A 17500-nucleotide genomic window follows, 5' to 3' on the forward strand; every position below is an offset into this window, starting at 1 on the left:
CTCTTGCTATGTCTCCACATACCTCTGAGTGTTTTGCATCTATATGTAGGATAGGTATGTGTGTCTGTTTATGGATATATGTATACCTTGCTTATATGTATATGTATGAGTATAGGCATCTGGGCATGCAAGGATATGCAGGTTTATGACTGTGTTTGTCTGTGTATATGTGGGTATATATATGTGGGCAACTGTGAACATGTATTTATTTTTGGTGACTATGTGCCCCACAAATATCTGTACTGTGGGGCTGGAGAGATAGCATGGAGGTAAGGCGTTTGCCTTTCATGCAGAAGGATGGTGGTTTGAGTCTCAGCATCCTATATGGTCCCCAGAGCCTGCCAGGGGCAATTTCTGAGCATAGAGCCAGGAGTAACCCCTGAGCACTGCCGGGTGTGACCCCCCCCAAAAAAACATGTGTCTGTGTGCTTCTGTACATGTGGGTGTAGTGTGTACATAGAAGTGTGTAGATGTGGATGTGAGTTTGAATGTGTATCTCCATGCATGTTTGTGTGGATATGCATGTATGTTTCTGTATGTGTAAATACTGTTATTCCCAGTAAGTTGAAATCTGCCTCTTACCTTTTCAGGTCCACTGTTGTCACATTAAATATAACACCTTTGAGCCAGAGAATCATAAAGAGTCGCTGAGAAAATGGACAATTTCCAATACTTTCACCATCATAACCAGCCTGTAAGTGGAGAAGAAGACTTTTGTCCAAGTAATTCTCATAATTATAAATGTCACACACACAAGATATTATGATGGCTTTTTGTTTGTGGTCACAATGTTGTAAATGTTCCTCTAGTGACATTTGACCAAGCCTCTAAGTCTAAGCCCTCTAAGGTAGTGGGTAGATGTGAGAAGGGAGAATGTGTGTGTGTGTGTGTGTCTCTCTCTCTCTCTCTCTCTCTCTCTCTCTCTCACACACACACACACACACACACACACACCACATACATACAATATGCCCTGAGCGTCCTGCTCTCCCTATCACTTGCCCTCCCTGCCATGCTGGGGTACTTAACTGAGGGGAGCAGAGACAAGAGAAGAGCCCTGCTGTCATCTAATCAGCTTTTTCCCTCTAAGAATCCCATGAGAGTCCCTCTCCATCAGCCCCTTCTAGAAGCCACACACCCCTCCTCTGGCTAGTCTCATAAACAGGCCGCCAGACCCTCCTCCTCAACATCCTCCTTACAACAGCTTCCCGTGTTCGTCTGCAGGATGCAACACTCAGCTTTGGGAAGTTAAGACTCCTGGATACCATAGGATTTAATGTCCTTCTGTCTGATCCCTGGGAGGAGAGCAGAAACATGAAGTGCCTTTGGACTTAGAATGTGGATTATCACATAGCTGGTGTCAGAAATAGAAGGACAGAAACTAAAAAGCTAATACAGCAGGTAAGGTCCTTGATTTCTTGCTACACGCAGTCACACAAACACACACAGACACACGCAAAAGAGCAAGTTAAAAAACCACAGAGATGGCAGCACACTCCTATGAGAAGGGCTCCATTTCTAGGCCTGACAATACTAAATGCACAGCACAAGCCTGCAGAGCAACTAACTGAATTCTCACTTATCACTGATGCCAATTGGTATAATTACTTGGAAACTGGCAGTTAAATACCAAAGCTTAACATTTACACTAAGACTCTGAAATTCTACTCCCAGTGAAGCAAGAGCTTATGGTTGTGTGCACACACATACAAATATAAACACACACACACACACACACAAATCATACATAGAAATGTTCTTAGCAGTATTTATATGCTCAATTAACCCTAATAACAACCCAGATACCCTCACAGTAGATGTAAGTTATAGTCTGTGTATGTGTGTGATCATATGGACATTAATGCCCCAATGGGAAGAAATTACCGACAAGCAACAATGCAGATAAATCTCACATTAACATTAATTAACATTAAGAGAAAGAGCTCAACTGGAATGCAATTTAAAGTAGGTAAAGTTCCAACATAGAAAAACTTATTTCTGGGCCAGAGTGATAATACAGCAGGTAAGGCGTTTTGCTTTGCTTTGCTCATAGATGACCCAGGTTTGGTCCCCAGCACCACGTACAGTCCCTTGAACCTACCAGGAGAGTGATCCCTGAGTGTAGATCCAGGAGTAAACCCTAAGCACTGTTAAGGATAACCCAAAAGCCAAAAAGAAAAACTTATTTGGGGGATGGAAATCAAAATAAGTTACCCTGAAAAAATAGGTGTTATCAGAGAAAGGGGGTTTTCTGGGATTTCTGTAAGGGGGATTTATTTGGTTTTGTGAGGAGTCACAGAGATTATTCCTGATAGTTCCTGGGGCAATAGATGAGGTGCTGGCAATATAATCCTATGAAAGGCAAGTACCTGGTCTGCTGTACTATCTCTCCAGCCCCATGGGAGATAGCTTTCTGGATGGCAGAAATGTTACATACCTAACTGACATGCCAACATATGCAGAGTTAACTGATAGAATCTACAGCTCTGAGTACTTTCAGACTTGAAAGTATGCTTGGCTTCAGTGCAATTTATTTTTCCTAATAAAGAGTTGGAGTCAATGGGCCTTGATTAGGGCCAGGGAATCTGAATTATAACAAGTTTTTTTTTCATTCCCTTCCCAAACATTAAAGATCTGCTGAAATTCTGGCAGTGGGGACCTGATTGGGAGAAGCACAGCCAGGAGAGGAGGTCAGAGAATTGGTGTTAGTATCAATGCATGAAGCAGAACAGTCTAAGTCCCCAAGTTTGATAAGATGTGCAAGACTTTCTGGTTCAGGGACTGGAGTGATAGCACATAGTGTTTAGAGCATTTACCTTGCATGCAACTAACCTGGGTTCAATCTCAGGCCTCCCATATTCTTCCCTACGCACCAATAGGAAGGATACCTGAGTACAGAGCCAGAAATAAGCCCTGAACATTGTTGGTTGAAGCCCAAAATCAAAAAATAAACAAAAGGGGTGGTGGTGGAGAGAGAGCACAGCTGTAGGGTGTTTGCCTTGCACACAGCCAATCCAGGACAGATGGTGGTTTGAATTCTGGCATCCCATATGATCCCCCAGCCTGCCAGGCTGAATGCAGAGCCAGAAGTAACCCCTGATTGCTCTGGGTGTAACCCAAAAACAAAAAAATAAATTAATTAAAATAAACAAAAGGACATTCTGGTCCAATACAGTCACATACTTATAGAGAAAATGAGAGACGTGGAAGATAATTCACCCAGGAAGATAATTCGCCCACTTATGGAGATACCCATAGATTCGGGTGACTCAATCCTGTCTCCTAAGTTCTGAAAACTTGTTTCTTTCCCCTGCAAATATCACAGCCCCAGTTCACTATGTACCTATTAGAGGGAAGAGTCTTAAGATTCCCCCATCTGGGGTCTATGTATGTGTTGGGATGTTGAGGAGGTAGTTAAGATCCAAGAATATAGTCGAGCTGGACTCCCTGAGCCATCCAAGGTCTCTCTCACCTTTGGGGTTCTATTGTCTCTTGGTCACTTTGGAGGTTACCTGTGCTCTCCTCACCTGCCCCCCAAGTATCATAGGGATGAGACATATAGGGTCCCTGAGGCTGGCTGGGGATCCCCCTTAAATCAAGGAACCTTTGCTGAGGACTGCAGGTCTGGGCAGAGTCCGGCCAAGAACAGGGAGAAGAGAGAGAGAAAAGCCCAGGACACAAAGCCACATATTTTGGCCAGTCCCAACTTGCTCGCCTGCTTTTAAACCTCTTATTTTGACGGTGGTTCCACTAAGCACAGTCAAGTCTGAGATAAGTTGGCAGAGCAGGGCAATTGTTTCCCTTCTCTTTCTCCCTCGTCTCTCGCCAACCTTGAGAAGTGGGACTCACTCCTGCTGCTGAAGGCAGCAAAATCTCCGCTGAGCTCGTGAGATCTGAGCCAGCTGGGGGGGGGGAGGGACTGGACACCCTCACCTGGACAAAGCAGCCTTGTCTGGGGTGGGGTCTCTCTGCAACAGCCATTTGGGGCCACAGGCTCTGGGAAGTAATTAAACTGTACCACTCCTCTGGCCTTGCTCTCCTCCCTCACGGTTTCCACTGTTTTCCATTGAAACTGTATTTCTTGCCATTTTCTGGATTCTGACAGAAACTTTGGGGAAAGTCTAGAAGGGGGAAAATGTTGATTTTTTTTTTCCCTAAGGAAGAATAGAGAGCTTGGGAGCAAATTGGACACCCTAAGGTCCCCTGAGCATTGCAGAGAGCAATCTAGGAACACCTCTATGAGTGAAGCAAAATCGAAGGAAGGAAGGAAGGAAGGAAGGAAGGAAGGAAGGAAGGAAGGAAGGAAGGAAGGAAGGAAGGAAGGAAGGAAGGAAGGAAGGAAGGAAAGGAAAGGAAAGGAAAGGAAAGGAAAGGAAAGGGAAGGGAAGGGAAGGGAAGGGAAGGGAAAGGGAAGGGAAGGGAAGGGAAGGGAAGGGAAGGGAAGGGAAGGGGAAGGGAAGGGAAGGGAAGGGAAGGGAAGGGAAGGGAAGGGGAAAGGGAACGGCAGGGGAAGGGAAGGGGAAGGGACGGGAAGGGAAGGGAAGGGAAGGGAAGGGAAGGGAAGGGAAGGGAAGGGGAAAGGGAAGGGGAAAAGGAAAAGGGAAAAGGGAAAAGGGGAAAGGGAAAAGGGGAAAGGGGGAAGGGGGAAGGGGGAAGGGGGAAAGGGGAAAGGGGAAAGGGGGAAGGGGGAAGGGGGAAAGGGGGAAGGGGGAAGGGGGAAAGGGGAAAGGGGGAAGGGGGAAGGGGAAAGGGGAAAGGGGAAAGGGGAAAGGGGGAAGGGGAAAGGGGGAAGGAGAAAGGGGGAAGGGGGAAGGGGGAAGGGGAAAGGAGGAAGGGGAAAGGAGGAAGGGGAAAGGAGGAAGGGGAAAGGAGGAAGGGGAAAGGAGGAAGGGGAAAGGAGGAAGGGGAAAGGAGGAAGGGGAAAGGAGGAAGGGGAAAGGAGGAAGGGGAAAGGAGGAAGGGGAAAGGAGGAAGGGGAAAGGAGGAAGGGAAGAGGAGGAAGGGAAGAGGAGGAAGGGAAGAGGAGGAAGGGAAGAGGAGGAAGGGAAGGGGAGGAAGGGAAGGGGAGGAGGAAGGGGAAGAGGAAGGGGAAGGGAAAGGGGAAGGGAAGGAAGGAAGGGAAGGAAGGGAAGGGAAGGAAGGGAAGGGAAGGAAAGAAAGGGAAGGAAGGAAGGAAAGGAAGGAAGGAAGGAGGAAGGAAGGAAGGAAGGAAGGAAGGAAGGAAGGAAGGAAGGAAGGAAGGAAGGAAGGAAAGAGGGAGGGAGGGAAGGAAGGAAGGAAGGAAAGAGGGAGGGAGGGAGGGAAGGAGGGGGAGGGAGGGAGGGAGTAAGAGAGAGAGAAAGAGAAAGAAAGAAAAAGAAAGAAAGAAAAGAAAGAAAGAAAGAAAGAAAGAAAGAAAGAAAGAAAGAAAGAAAGAAAGAAAGAAAGAAAGAAAGAAAGAAAGAAAGAAAGAAAGAAAGAAAGAAAGAAAGAAAGAAAGAAAGAAGAAAGAAAGAAAGAAAGAAAGAAAGAAAGAAAAGAAAGAAAAGAAAGAAGAAAGAAATAAAGAAAGAAAAGAAAATAAGAAAGAAAGAAAGAAAGAAAAATTTAAAAATTAAAAAAATGAATGAAAATTAAAATGAACAGGAGGGCAAGAGTGATTAGATATTAAGATGCTTTGAGGGGCTGGAGAGATAGCACAGCAGTGGTAAGGCATTTGTCTTCCACAAAGCCGATCCAGGACGGACAGTGGTTTAAATCCCAACATCCCATATGGTCCTTTATTCCTGCCAAGAGTGATTGCTGAGCCAGAGCTAGGATTTACCCTGAGTGCCGCCGGGTGTGACCCAAAAACAAAAACAACAACTACTACTACAACAACAAAAAGATGCCTTGAAATGCTACAAACACTGGTTCCATCTCCTGCACCACAGATGGTCCCTTAAGCCCACCAGAAATCATCACGAGCACAGAGGCAGGAATAATCCCTGAGCACAACCAGGCATATCTTCCCCCATAAAACCAAAGCAAAAGAAACTAAAAACAATTTCAATTTGTGCACAATCTCCTTCCTGGAACTGCTACATGGGTCAAGCTCTAAGACAATAATGGATATGGTTACTGCACACACATCTTCAAGACAGTGAGGAGAGTTTCATGCCTATGTGGCCTGCAAACCAAATCACCCAACACCACAGTGTACCTGTGTGAGTAGTATGTGCCAGTAACATGTAGGAAGACTGAGCCAGCAGCCATTATTAAAATAGCATTTATGCAGCCATCCTGTTGCCTCATCCTCAATTGCTCTAAGATTTTTTTTTGTTTTGTTTTCCTCTGTCTCAGTCTCTGGCAAATGGAGAGGCTTACGGGAACATAGTGGGAGTGATGGGACGCCTTGCTGGCTGATTTTATAACTTTAATGTGCTTTGGTGCTAGGAGGAGCAGATAGACCATCTCCAGCGCCCAGGACTGGGTAATGAGGCCAAGTATCATCCTGGCCGTGTTCGTTAACAGCCCAGATGATGGGATAAATAGGCAGATATTAAAGGAGAATAACTGGTACCGTTGCCCTAATTGAGATGTGGGATCATATAAAGTTTTATTTTCCAATGCGGATCATTCTCTCAGGCTAATTACACACTGGGCTCAAAGCTCTAGGCAGGGTTCTCAGCCCACAAGGGGAGTTTTTGTGTGTCTGCGTCTTGGATAACATCAAATGCAGTGGTTGGAAAGATCTGAGTGTTGCTTATTTTCAGGGAAGATCTGCGCATCTGGAAAACCCAACATCATGCATCTGATGCCTTTAAAAGCATATTTTCTGGGGTAAGAGTGATAACACAGCAGGAAGGGTGTTTGCCTTGCATGCAGCCAACCAGGGTTCAATCCCTGGCATCCCATAGAGTCCTCTGAGCAATGCTAGGAGTGATTCCTGAGTGAAGAGCCAAGAGTAACCCCTGAGTGCCACTGGATGTGGCCCCAAAACTAAACTAAACTAAACAAACCTTTTCTGAATATTCACAATGACCACACTTGTTTGGCTTGATTTTGCTTTCTATTTTATATTACTTTTTTTTTATCAAATTACTATGAGATCCAGAGTTAAAAAATTGTTGACAGGGGCTGGAGAGATAGCATGGAGGTAGAGTATTTGCCTTGCATGCAGAAGGAGAGTGGTTCAAATCCCAGCATCCCATATGGTCTCCTGAGCCTGCCAGGAGCGACTTCTGAGCGTAGAGCCAGGAGTAACCCCTGAGTGCTGCCAGGTATGACCCAAAAACCAAAAAAAAAAAAAAAAAAAAATGTTGATAGTTGCGTTTCAATCACACAATGGTCCAGTATCCATCCCTTCACCAGTGCTCATTTCCCACAGCTATGTCCCTAGTTTGCCTTCCACAGTCCTATTCCCAGCCTGTCCCTATAGAGAAGCACCCATAGATTTGGATGATTCAATTCAGTATCCTAAGCTCTGAGCACTTGTTCCTCTTTCCTTCAAACTTCCAGCTCCTGTACATATGTACATTATGTACAAATTAGAGGAAAGACTCTTTTTTTTTTTTTGGTTTTTGGGTCACACCTGGCAGTGCTAGGGGGTCACTCCTGGCTCTATGCTCAGAAATCCCTCCTGGCAGGCTCAGGAGACCATATGGGATTCAAACCACCATCCTTCTGTATGCAAGGCAAACAATCTACCTCCATGCTATCTCTCCAGCCTGAGGAAAGAGTCTTACGATCCCCCCATCCGGGATCTATGAATGTGTTGGGATGTTGGGGAGGTATTTAAGATCCAAGCACATAGTCAGGCTAGACCTTGGCCTAGCTCCCCCTGAGCCATCCAAGACCAAAGCCAAGCCAGACCCTCTCCCACCTTCTCCATACACTTTATTCCATTCAGAATTGGGGGGCACAGTTACTTTGGATCAATGTGTTTTTGCTTCAAGGCAAGAATCTCCTCAGTGCTAGGCTAGTACATCATATAAGGAGCTATAGCCCCTGAGTCCCCTAAAATGGCCTGTGCTCTTCAGGTCAGTGTCTGACCTAACAATAAGGAGCTGGCCCACTGAAAGACTCAAATACACCCTGTCCTTCCTGCAGAGAAAGACAATGTTTCCTGTCTTTGGCCTCTCCCTTCTAGACAGATTTCCTAAAGTTACTTGTGCTGTTAGTGTCCCCTTTTCAAAAATATTTTTTTAATCACCAAGCAGCATCTTACCTAAGAAATGTGGCTTTCATTGAGCAAACAAGTAGAAGTTGGCCTCCCATTGAACCCAAGTCTACTCGCACCCTAATCTGTATCATTCCAGTAGCACCTAAAGGAGATAGACGTGCCCAGTTTGGGAATGTTCTAGAATATTTTAAGTGTAATTTTTAAATAAGCACTTTTGGCATAAATAAATTAATAAATAAATAAATAAATAAATAAATAAATAAAATAAGCAGCAAGGAGATGGAGAGATAGTACAATGGGGAAGACAGGGAGGGCATTGGTCTTGCAACAAGGCAGACCTGGGTTCCATCTCTGGCATTCCATATGTTCCCCTGAGCTCCACCAAGAGTGATTTTTTAGTGCAGAGGCAGGAGTAATCCCTACATATCACCAGGCATGACCTCCCCCATCCCAAAAAAAGAAAAATAAAACAATTGGTCAGTGGTGTGAAGTGTGGAATGGAAAGTCATACAGGATGCTGACAAAGAGGTGGAGTTAGTCACAGTGTAATTGTCCCTTTGCCAATATCTGGTTGTCAACAGAAAAAGAGCCATGAATCTTTGGGGGGGGGGGTAGGGTGGAAAACGTGTGTAAGATTATATCCAGTTGCTAACCCAAAACAAAGGCATTCCCCCATTCTTCCTCTTTCTGTTGAATCTGTTCTTTGATAAGTAAAAGACCACCTAGATAGGTACTTTTGTCTCTCTATCTTGACCTTCCTTTTCCTGGTGAATTGGGAATGGGCTAATAAAGAGAGTTCTGGGTGGGCTCAGGCAGAGATACTACAAGACAAGAAGCAAACTGACTCCTTGATTTTTTCCTGACTGGCTTGGTTTATTAATCCTTCATGGTTACCTTACCTACATCAGACTCATCAGCCTGAGAGTAGAAATTTGGTGCATGGGGGTGATCTCACAAATCATGTGAGATTTTATAGACATGATTCAATGCCTGGAAAAATCAGGAGGATTTGAGGGGCCAACAGCCAGCTGGGCTCAGTCACCCGCACATGGTGGAGAAAGTGAATCCAGAAGGCTTTTGCTGTCTTGACTGCCCTGAAGGTACCTTGGGCTGAATTAGGGCCAGAGCTAGTAGAAGAGTCCATGTCAGGATCTAATAAACCACAAGAAGAACCAAGTGTGCAGAGGAGAGTCAGCCCAGCACCGCTAGAGAAGAAGCTTCAAACTCCCCCCAAACTTCCCAGGGCCTTTTCCAAAAGCACCAACTTACACTCCCTCTTTGGCCATACACTGCACCTTTAGCTATCTATCTCCTCCCTTGGGGCTCCATGGAGAAGCAGGGTTTGTAGGAGATGTGGGCAACACTGCTAGGCCTGTGTCCCCTGCCTGTATCTCTGCATGAAGACCTGTTGTAGAGAGCAGATGGAGGGCCCCTCTCTCTTAGAGGCCATGGGTGAAGAATGAGGGTGCTACACAGTGTAATGTGGGAACTGCCCGAGAAGTGGCTTCTGAGATCCTGGCTGCTCTGGTTGTCCACTCAGGCACCGCACAGGTCCTGCAGGATTCCCAGCATCCTGGAAACATCCTGAGGGCTGAGCCCTGTGGCTATGAGGGACCTGGAACCTGGGTTTTCTCAGAAAGGTCTCACTGGCCTCTCCTGGCTGTCTTATTCCTGGGTCATAATTTAGAAATCTTTTCCTTCCAAAAGCTCACACATTGGAACCTGAGAGAGCAGAAATAGAACAGAAGGAGGGGAGAAGGAAGGAAGGAAGGAAGGAAGGACGGAAGGAAGGACGGAAGGAAGGAAGGAAGGAAGGGAGGGAGGGAGGGAGGGAGGGAGGGAGGGAGGGAGGAAGGAAGGAAGGAAGGAAGGAAGGAAGGAAGGAAGGAAGGAAGGAAGGAAGGAAGGAAGGAAGGAAGGAAGGAAGGGAGGCAGGGAGGGAGGGAGGGAGGGAGGGAGGGAGGGAAGGGGAGGGAGGGAAGGGAGGGAAGGGAGGGAGGGAAGGGGGGAGGGAGGGAGGGAGGGAGGGAGGGAGGGAGGGGAAGGGAGGGAGGGAGTGGGAGAGGGAGGGAGGGAAGGAAGAGGAAGGAAGGAAGGAAGGAAGGAGGAAGGAAGGAAGGAAGGAAGGAAGGAAGGAAGGAAGGAAGGAAGGAAGGAAGGAAGGAAGGAAGGAAGAAGGAAGAAGGAAGGAAGGAAGGAAGAAGGAAGGAAGGAAGGAAGGAAGGAAGGGAAGAAGGAAGGAAGGGAGAGATGAGGGGAAGGAGGGGAGAAATGAGGGGAAGGAGGGGAGAGATGAGGGGAAGGAGGGGAGAGGAGGCACAGGGAGCAGGGAAAGGTGGGGTAGGAGAGAAATGGAAGAAAGAGAGTAAGGAGAGAGTAGGGGAGGAGAGGATGTGGGAAAAGATGAAAAGGGAAGAGAGAGATGTGGAGGGCTGACTTCAGCGGAATGAAGGAGAGAGTGGAAAAGGGTGAATTGAAAAGAGGACAAGGGGAGAGAGCAGGGGAAAGGAGAAAAAAGGGAAGGGACAGATGGAGGGAGGGGAAGGAAAGAGGAAAGGGGGGCAAAGAAACAAAGGTCTGGAGATTCTGCAGCATCTTCCCAGCTTCTGGTCTAAGTTTAACCTATAAACCCTTCTACACAGACCTTTATATCCCAGGCTGCACTGAGTTTGAAGCCAGTTTGCAGGTGCGACTCTTCTGCATGTCCTTCTGAGAAGCTTCAAGGGTCAGAGAATGAGCTTGGCCAAGGGGTGAATCCTCCTCATCTCAGCCCAATTGTGCAGTAACCTTGTGCCTCAGGCAGGCCAAAGGCCCTTCCCAGGTCTCAATTCTCCAATCGCCAGATAGGGATAAAGATACCCCCATCTCTGGCAAGTGGGGTGTGAAGCACCCAGTCTCCTGGACACCAATAAAGGCAGCTATTACCATCATTATCATCATCATCATCATCACCATCAACTTCATTACGTGCCTAACCTTAGTGCAGCAGAACAGACAATTATGGAATTTAAGCTACTTTTCAACAAGCCTCAATTAGTGTGATTCTCATGCCAAATCCTATTGTCCTTGTGGAAGCACTGATCCTTCTCTCTTCTCTTCTTCTCTCTCTCTCTCTCTCTCATCTTCTCTCTCTCTCTCTCTCTCTCTCTACTCTCTCATCTCTCTCTCTCTCTCTCTCTCCTGTCATTCTCCCCACCCATTTGATTCCTAAATAAACTCACTATGCCTAAATATGTCTCTGAATGTGAATAAATCTAAGAAAATTAAAATACAGAGAGAACAGGATGGCACGTCCAGAGATGGGACGGGGGAAAGCATGCAAAAAGACACAAAATTCCAATTATGAAAGAAATTAGTCCTGGTGTACTGTTTTCTGTGTTACATATTTGAAAGCTGCCAAGAAAGCAAAAAATGAGTATTTGTTTCTTTGAGGAACAGACTCAGCAGTCCTCAAGGGCAGACTCCTGACTCTGTGCTCAAGGATCATTTCTGGCAGTGCTCGGAGGTTCATATGGGGTGCAGGCAATTTGCAAGGCAAGTGTCTTACTCCCTGTATTGTAATTTCAAGCCCCAACAGAGTAGATCTTAAAAGTTCTCATCACCAGGGGCTGGAGAGATAGCACAGTGGTAGGGCATTTACCTTGGATGCAGCAGATCCAGCACGGATGGTGGGTCAAATCTCAGCATCTCATATGGTCCCCCTTGCCTGCTAGGAGCTATTTCTGAGTGCATAGCCAAGAGTAACACCTGAGTGCCACCGGGTCTGACCCAAAAAAGAAAAAAGTAAAAGTTCTCCTTACCAGGAGAAAAAAAAAAGTTCTATGTGAGCTGATGTCTACAGGGCGTTAAACAGGGCAATGTCTACAAGGACAGGATACTAATAGCAATAGAGAATACATAGAGCAGCAGGTAGTGTGTTTGCCTTGCATGTGGTGGACCCAGATTTAATTTGATCCTCAACACCACATATGGTACCCCCAAACCCACCAAGAGTTAGTTATCCCATGCACTGCTAAGAATAATTCCTTTAGTATAGAGCTAGAGTTAAGTCCTAAGCACCAATAGGGATGGCCCAAACCCTCCCCCTTATCCCTCATCCTTGGGGAAAGGGAAACAGTTAATCCTGAAGCTCTAGGTAAGAGGTAAACAGCAAATTGATAAGAACTCGGGGCCTGAGAAATTCCAAGAAGCAGGAAGTGAGGAGTCTCACCTTTCCCTTTTGACATACTAGTAAGTTTCAACTTTCTGTTTCATTAACCGGCACCACATGGGAAACTTGGGCTGGGTATAAAAGACTGAAGCTCAGAAAATTGCCACTTGCTGCTAAAGCAGGGCCCAAGACTTAATAATGTAGTCGTGCTGAATCTGGGGCTTCTTTCTGTCCTCACTTGAGGGCTGGCTCATCTCCTTTGAGAGCAGCATCAATAAATAAGCTGTAATTCCAAAACACAGCAATGTAGACACACAGGATGGGCACATGAGTGAGAATGGGGAGGAATAGTGTGAAGAACCCAGAAATACATCTTTTAAAAACAGAGAATTGAGGAAAAAATGTTTTTAAGTCTTTGATAAAAAAAGAAAATCATGGCACTGTTCTGGTGTCAAATGGGGCGGGGGTGGTATTCACTCCCAGTCGAAGAGTACAGAATAGGTACAGAGAGCAGAAATTAAAGGTGCCTCTTTTTCCCTCCACCACTCAGTAATCACCACGGTTTCTTTTTAGTTTGTTTCTTTTTGTTTTGGGAGCACAGGAGCACACTAGGCAGTGCCCAGGAACCATTCCTGGTCCCTTTGGGGAACCATACAGATGCCTGGGATCAAAGCAGAGTTGGCCACATGCAAGACAAAGGCCCTTCCTACTATACTATTGTTCCAGCCCCAGGCCACTATTTCTGTCTCCCCTTAACCTAGTCTTGAAAAGAAAAGCAAACAAACACAACCTGCAGAAAACTAGCCCCTTTACCCCACAGTCTCCACCCAAGTTCAGGCGTGGGAAGAGGAGGAGGAGGATGTGGCCATTCCTCTTGGGAACTCAGGGTGGAAAGATGAGCAATGATTAATAAGTGTCCTCTTGGAATTCCTTGGTCCCCTCTCGTGCTTAAAGAGGCCTCATTAGACAAATCTCCTCAAAATAATTCACCCGGGGCCTCAAGAAAACCAGATTCCAGCTTCTCTCACTTACAAATGCCATTAGGAACAAAATGGAGAGATTGTGAAATGATAATGAGGATGATGGGGATGATGATAGATAGCAATTAACCCAGAGTACTTACTGCTCTAAATACTCCACTTACATTGACTCAATTAATCTCACAGCAATTCTCCTCCCTGTAGCTGCTATTACTCTCTAGCCATTTATGGGTGAAAAGAAAAAAAAAAAAAAAAGAAACAGAGACAGAAACTGGACCAAGGTCACACAGTAGAGCTTGAGCCTAGGAGCATTCGACTCCTTCCACTTCCTTTTACTATGTCTGAACACTGACTTAGGTCCAAAAGGAGGCAGTTCTGGGTCCAGTCAAGAACCCTCCAAGTCAAGGGCATGGGCTGAGTTGTCTCTGTTGGTTTTTTAGATATTCGACCAGTTCCAGGAGGGCTCAGTAGTAACAGATAGGAATCCATGAAAATAAAGGGTCACATACTAGAAGCAGATGAAACTTGCAAAGGAAAGTCCATGTAAAAAAGTACACATGCAAGGGGCTGGAGAGATAGCATGGAGGTAAGGCGTTTGCCTTTTTTTTTTTTTTTTTTTTTTTTTTTTTGGTTTTTGGGTCACACCCGGCAGTGCTCAGGGGTTACTCCTGGCTCCATGCTCAGAAATTGCTCCTGGCAGGCACAGGGGACCATATGGGATGCTGGGATTCGAACCGATGACCTCTTGCATGAAAGGCAAACGCTTTACCTCCATGCTATCTCTCCAGCCCCAGGCGTTTGCCTTTCATGCAGAAGGACGGTGGTTCAAATCCCGGCATCCCATATGATCCCCTGTGCCTGCCAGAGGCTATTTCTGTGCATAGAGCCAGAAGTAACCCCTGAGCACTGCCGGGTGTGACCCAAAAACCAAAATAAATAAATAAATAAAATAAGTACATGCAAAGTACAACAACTGATGGAGTACAAGATGTTGATGTAGTACAAGAGTTGCCTTTGGCTGGGAGAAGTCATAGTTCTAGACATTCAGCTCCCTCTGTATTGGATATGAAGACATCCAAGAAATAAATAAATTGAGCTAGTGAGTTGAGAAAAGGTAATCTAAGGGCTTTTAATTTGTAGATTACCAGAATGCTGGCACCCCAGGGAATTCCCTATAGAGTGGGAGACTTGTATTCACTCTATCTGCCACCTCTTCTCTAGGAAGATAATCTACAGAGACTTTACATTAGCTTCCTCTTCCCTTCACACCTCCCTTTTTGAGATGTAAATACCCATTTAGGCTTGATTAGCATCAGATTGATATTTGCCTGTTATCTGCTCTTCCTCCCTTGTTGATTGTCCCTGAACAATAAATACCACATGTGGAGGACAGTCAGGGTTCTCAGACCACTGAGAGGCTGGGAGCTCCCTGACCCCATGCTTTTCTCTCTTATGGCTGTCTTGTTTTTGTTTTTTTTTTTAATCCTCATGGCACCCCTGCTTCAGGCCAGTTCTCTACAGGCTGGTTCCGGCACCTCTTGAGAAAATGTTTGCTACAATGCAGGGAGGCAGCAGATTTGACTTTGCAGTCCCCATCTTCAACCCTAGAAAATCCAAGACCTGGTTAAAAGGAGACAGAAAGAGTGTCCTGGGGCTGGAACAATAGTACAGTAGGAAGGGTGTTTGCCTTGCATGTGGCCAATTCTGTTTTGAGACCTGGAATCTATGTGGTTCCCCAAAGCTACCAGGAGTGATTCCTGGGCAGTGCCTAATGTGCTCCTGTGCTCCCAAAATAAAAACAAACAAATCAAAAAGAAACAATGAGTGGTCTAGGGAAAACAAGGCCACACATGTGGTTGAGGCACTCACACACTTGGCTGTGGTGCGCTCACATTTTGTTGTGCTCAGCAGAGGTCACACACACACATTTTTCTGGAACATCAGCCATGATGGCTTTGCTGTGGAGTGGGATCCCCAAGAGAATGTTGCTAGGATGGCATTTAACATTGAGGAGGTGCCAGAGATCAAACTTGGGGCATTGAGGTAGTTGCTCTACCCTGAAACACATTGTAGGACCCAGACTTTGGCTTTTCTATTTTTATTTTATTTTGGAATCATACCTAAGTGCTACTCCTGGCTCAGGATCACTCTTGGATTACTCAGAATCACTCTTGGAAGAATTGGGTAACCATATAAGATGCCAGGAGTCAAATAAGTGTCAACTGTGTGCAAGGCAAATGCTCCATTTGCTGTACTATCTCTCCAGCCCCAGCTTTAATTTTTTGTTTTTGGGGGGCTATGCCCAGTGGTAGTCAGGGGTTATTCCTAGCTCTCAGAAATGACTCCTGGAAGGCTCATGGAACCCTCTGGGATGTCAGAGATCAAACCTGGGTTGACTGCATGCAAAGCAAACAGCCTACCTACTGTGCTATCACTCCAGCCACTACACTTGGCATTTTTAAAATTATGACAGCATGATTTACTTTTTATAATAAAGTTTCAGACATCCACTATCCCACTACAAGTGTGACCTTTCCACCATCACTGTACTCAGGTTCCTTCCCATCCTCACCCAGTTTTCCTCTTTTTAAGTTGAGCTGTTCTAGTTTGGGTCACCTGGTTGTCGATTTGAAGCTTCAAACACACACATATATGTGCTAAAATCTCTTTGTTCCTGGCCTTGTTAGCCCTGCCCACTTCTTCTTTTCCTCTTGATTTCTTTTCTTCCTTGTCTTTCTCAATTCTATGATCTACAGTTTAGATCATAGCTTTTGGTAAACTTGGTGTCCCCTCCCTTCAGATCTCCCAGATAACCTGTATCCCTATACTCAGTGCACAATCACACAATGAGGGCATTGCCTGGTGGCATCTTCCAGGAATAAAATCTCACTGGGAAGCCCGTGTGACACTGCCCAGCTCCCTAAACCTCTTCTCAAAGCAGTTCAGGGGGCTGGAGTGATAGTACAGTGGGGAGGGCATTTGCCTTGCACATGGCTGAACTGGGTTTGATTCCTATCATCCCATATGGTTCCCCAAGCATGACAGGAGTAATTTTGGAGTGCAGAACCAGGAGTAACCCCTGAGTGCTACCAGGTATGTTTCCCCCCACCCTCCGCAAAAATTAAAGCAGTACAGAATATGAGTCACTCACCAGTCATGCAAGGGGACTCCTGGAGGGTCTAATTCTAGAAACCACTTGGCCTAATTCTAGAAACTCCCATTATCTGGGGATTTGCTGTCAGGAGAGGTATGACTGTCCTGCATGGAGCCCATGCACAGCTGAGAACTCCCAGGCCCACTGCTCTGATCTCATGGCTCACTCTTCTTCATCACCTTTGGAGTTTCTGCCTTTACAACAGTGCTCCTCACCCAGAAGACCAATCACCCTCAGGATATTCCCAGGTCACATTGTGAAAGGGGCCATGACATGGGACTTACAAGTCATGCAGAAAGGGGCCCGGGGGGGGGGGGGGCTGGACAAGTTTTGAAAGACTTAGGTGGAGAGGACCAGTTTAGAATGGAGCTTTTGAACTTGGATTCAGCCAACTCTGTTATTTCCCTGTTAGTTTTATTTATTTATTTTATTTAGTAAGACAGAATTGAGCGTCCAGCTGATCAACACTGTATCAGAGTACGGTCACAGATGTCCAGCCCAAGAGGATGAGGGACCATTCCATTCTTTGGATCAATCAATAGCACCTACTCTCTCAAAACACAGTTTGAGTGGCAACTTCAAGAGACTGCTGGTGCCCCCTCCTGGCCATAAGCTGCACTTTTAGGTGATTAGCCTCGCTTGATCATTGCAAACTGAATTAGGGGGCTCAGATAGGAATTTGATTGGTCAAAGGCTCGGGGGTGAGGTTCTAATACTTGTTATCTTTTCTATTTGGAAAAATCAAAAAAGTTCTGGGTAAACAGCAGTAAGTTGGTCTCCATACCCCATGACTGTTCCATCAGAAAGGACTTAAACATAGCCTACTTCCAGTCCTAGGCACTACAATAGCTGAGCCTCAGCACAGTGGGTCCTTGAGAAGTGCATTTTCACATGGATTCTATGACTTGAAGACTTGCTTGTCTCACAGCCTGAGCTGCATAACTCTCATCATGGCTTCTCTCTGTCGCTCCCTTCCTTCTTTTCTCAGAGATTTACCTGCCCCTCACATAAGATCCTGAAGTAGCTAACTCCTGTCTTATACATTCTGAGCATTCTATCACTTGGAGAGTTGC

General features: G+C 45.9%; 1 protein-coding gene across 1 annotated transcript in view; it reads right to left on the bottom strand.

Moving 5' to 3' along the window:
- CLIC6 (chloride intracellular channel 6) overlaps window positions 1-17500 on the bottom strand; it is a 59057-nt gene that overhangs the window by 10231 nt on the left and 31326 nt on the right. The window contains exon 2 of the mRNA XM_049785774.1: window positions 583-692. Coding sequence (XP_049641731.1) covers window positions 583-692 — 110 coding nt within the window. The remainder of the gene's footprint in view (window positions 1-582; window positions 693-17500) is intronic.

This window comes from Suncus etruscus, chromosome 13 (assembly GCF_024139225.1).
Source record: "Suncus etruscus isolate mSunEtr1 chromosome 13, mSunEtr1.pri.cur, whole genome shotgun sequence".
Classification (NCBI taxonomy): domain Eukaryota; kingdom Metazoa; phylum Chordata; class Mammalia; order Eulipotyphla; family Soricidae; genus Suncus; species Suncus etruscus.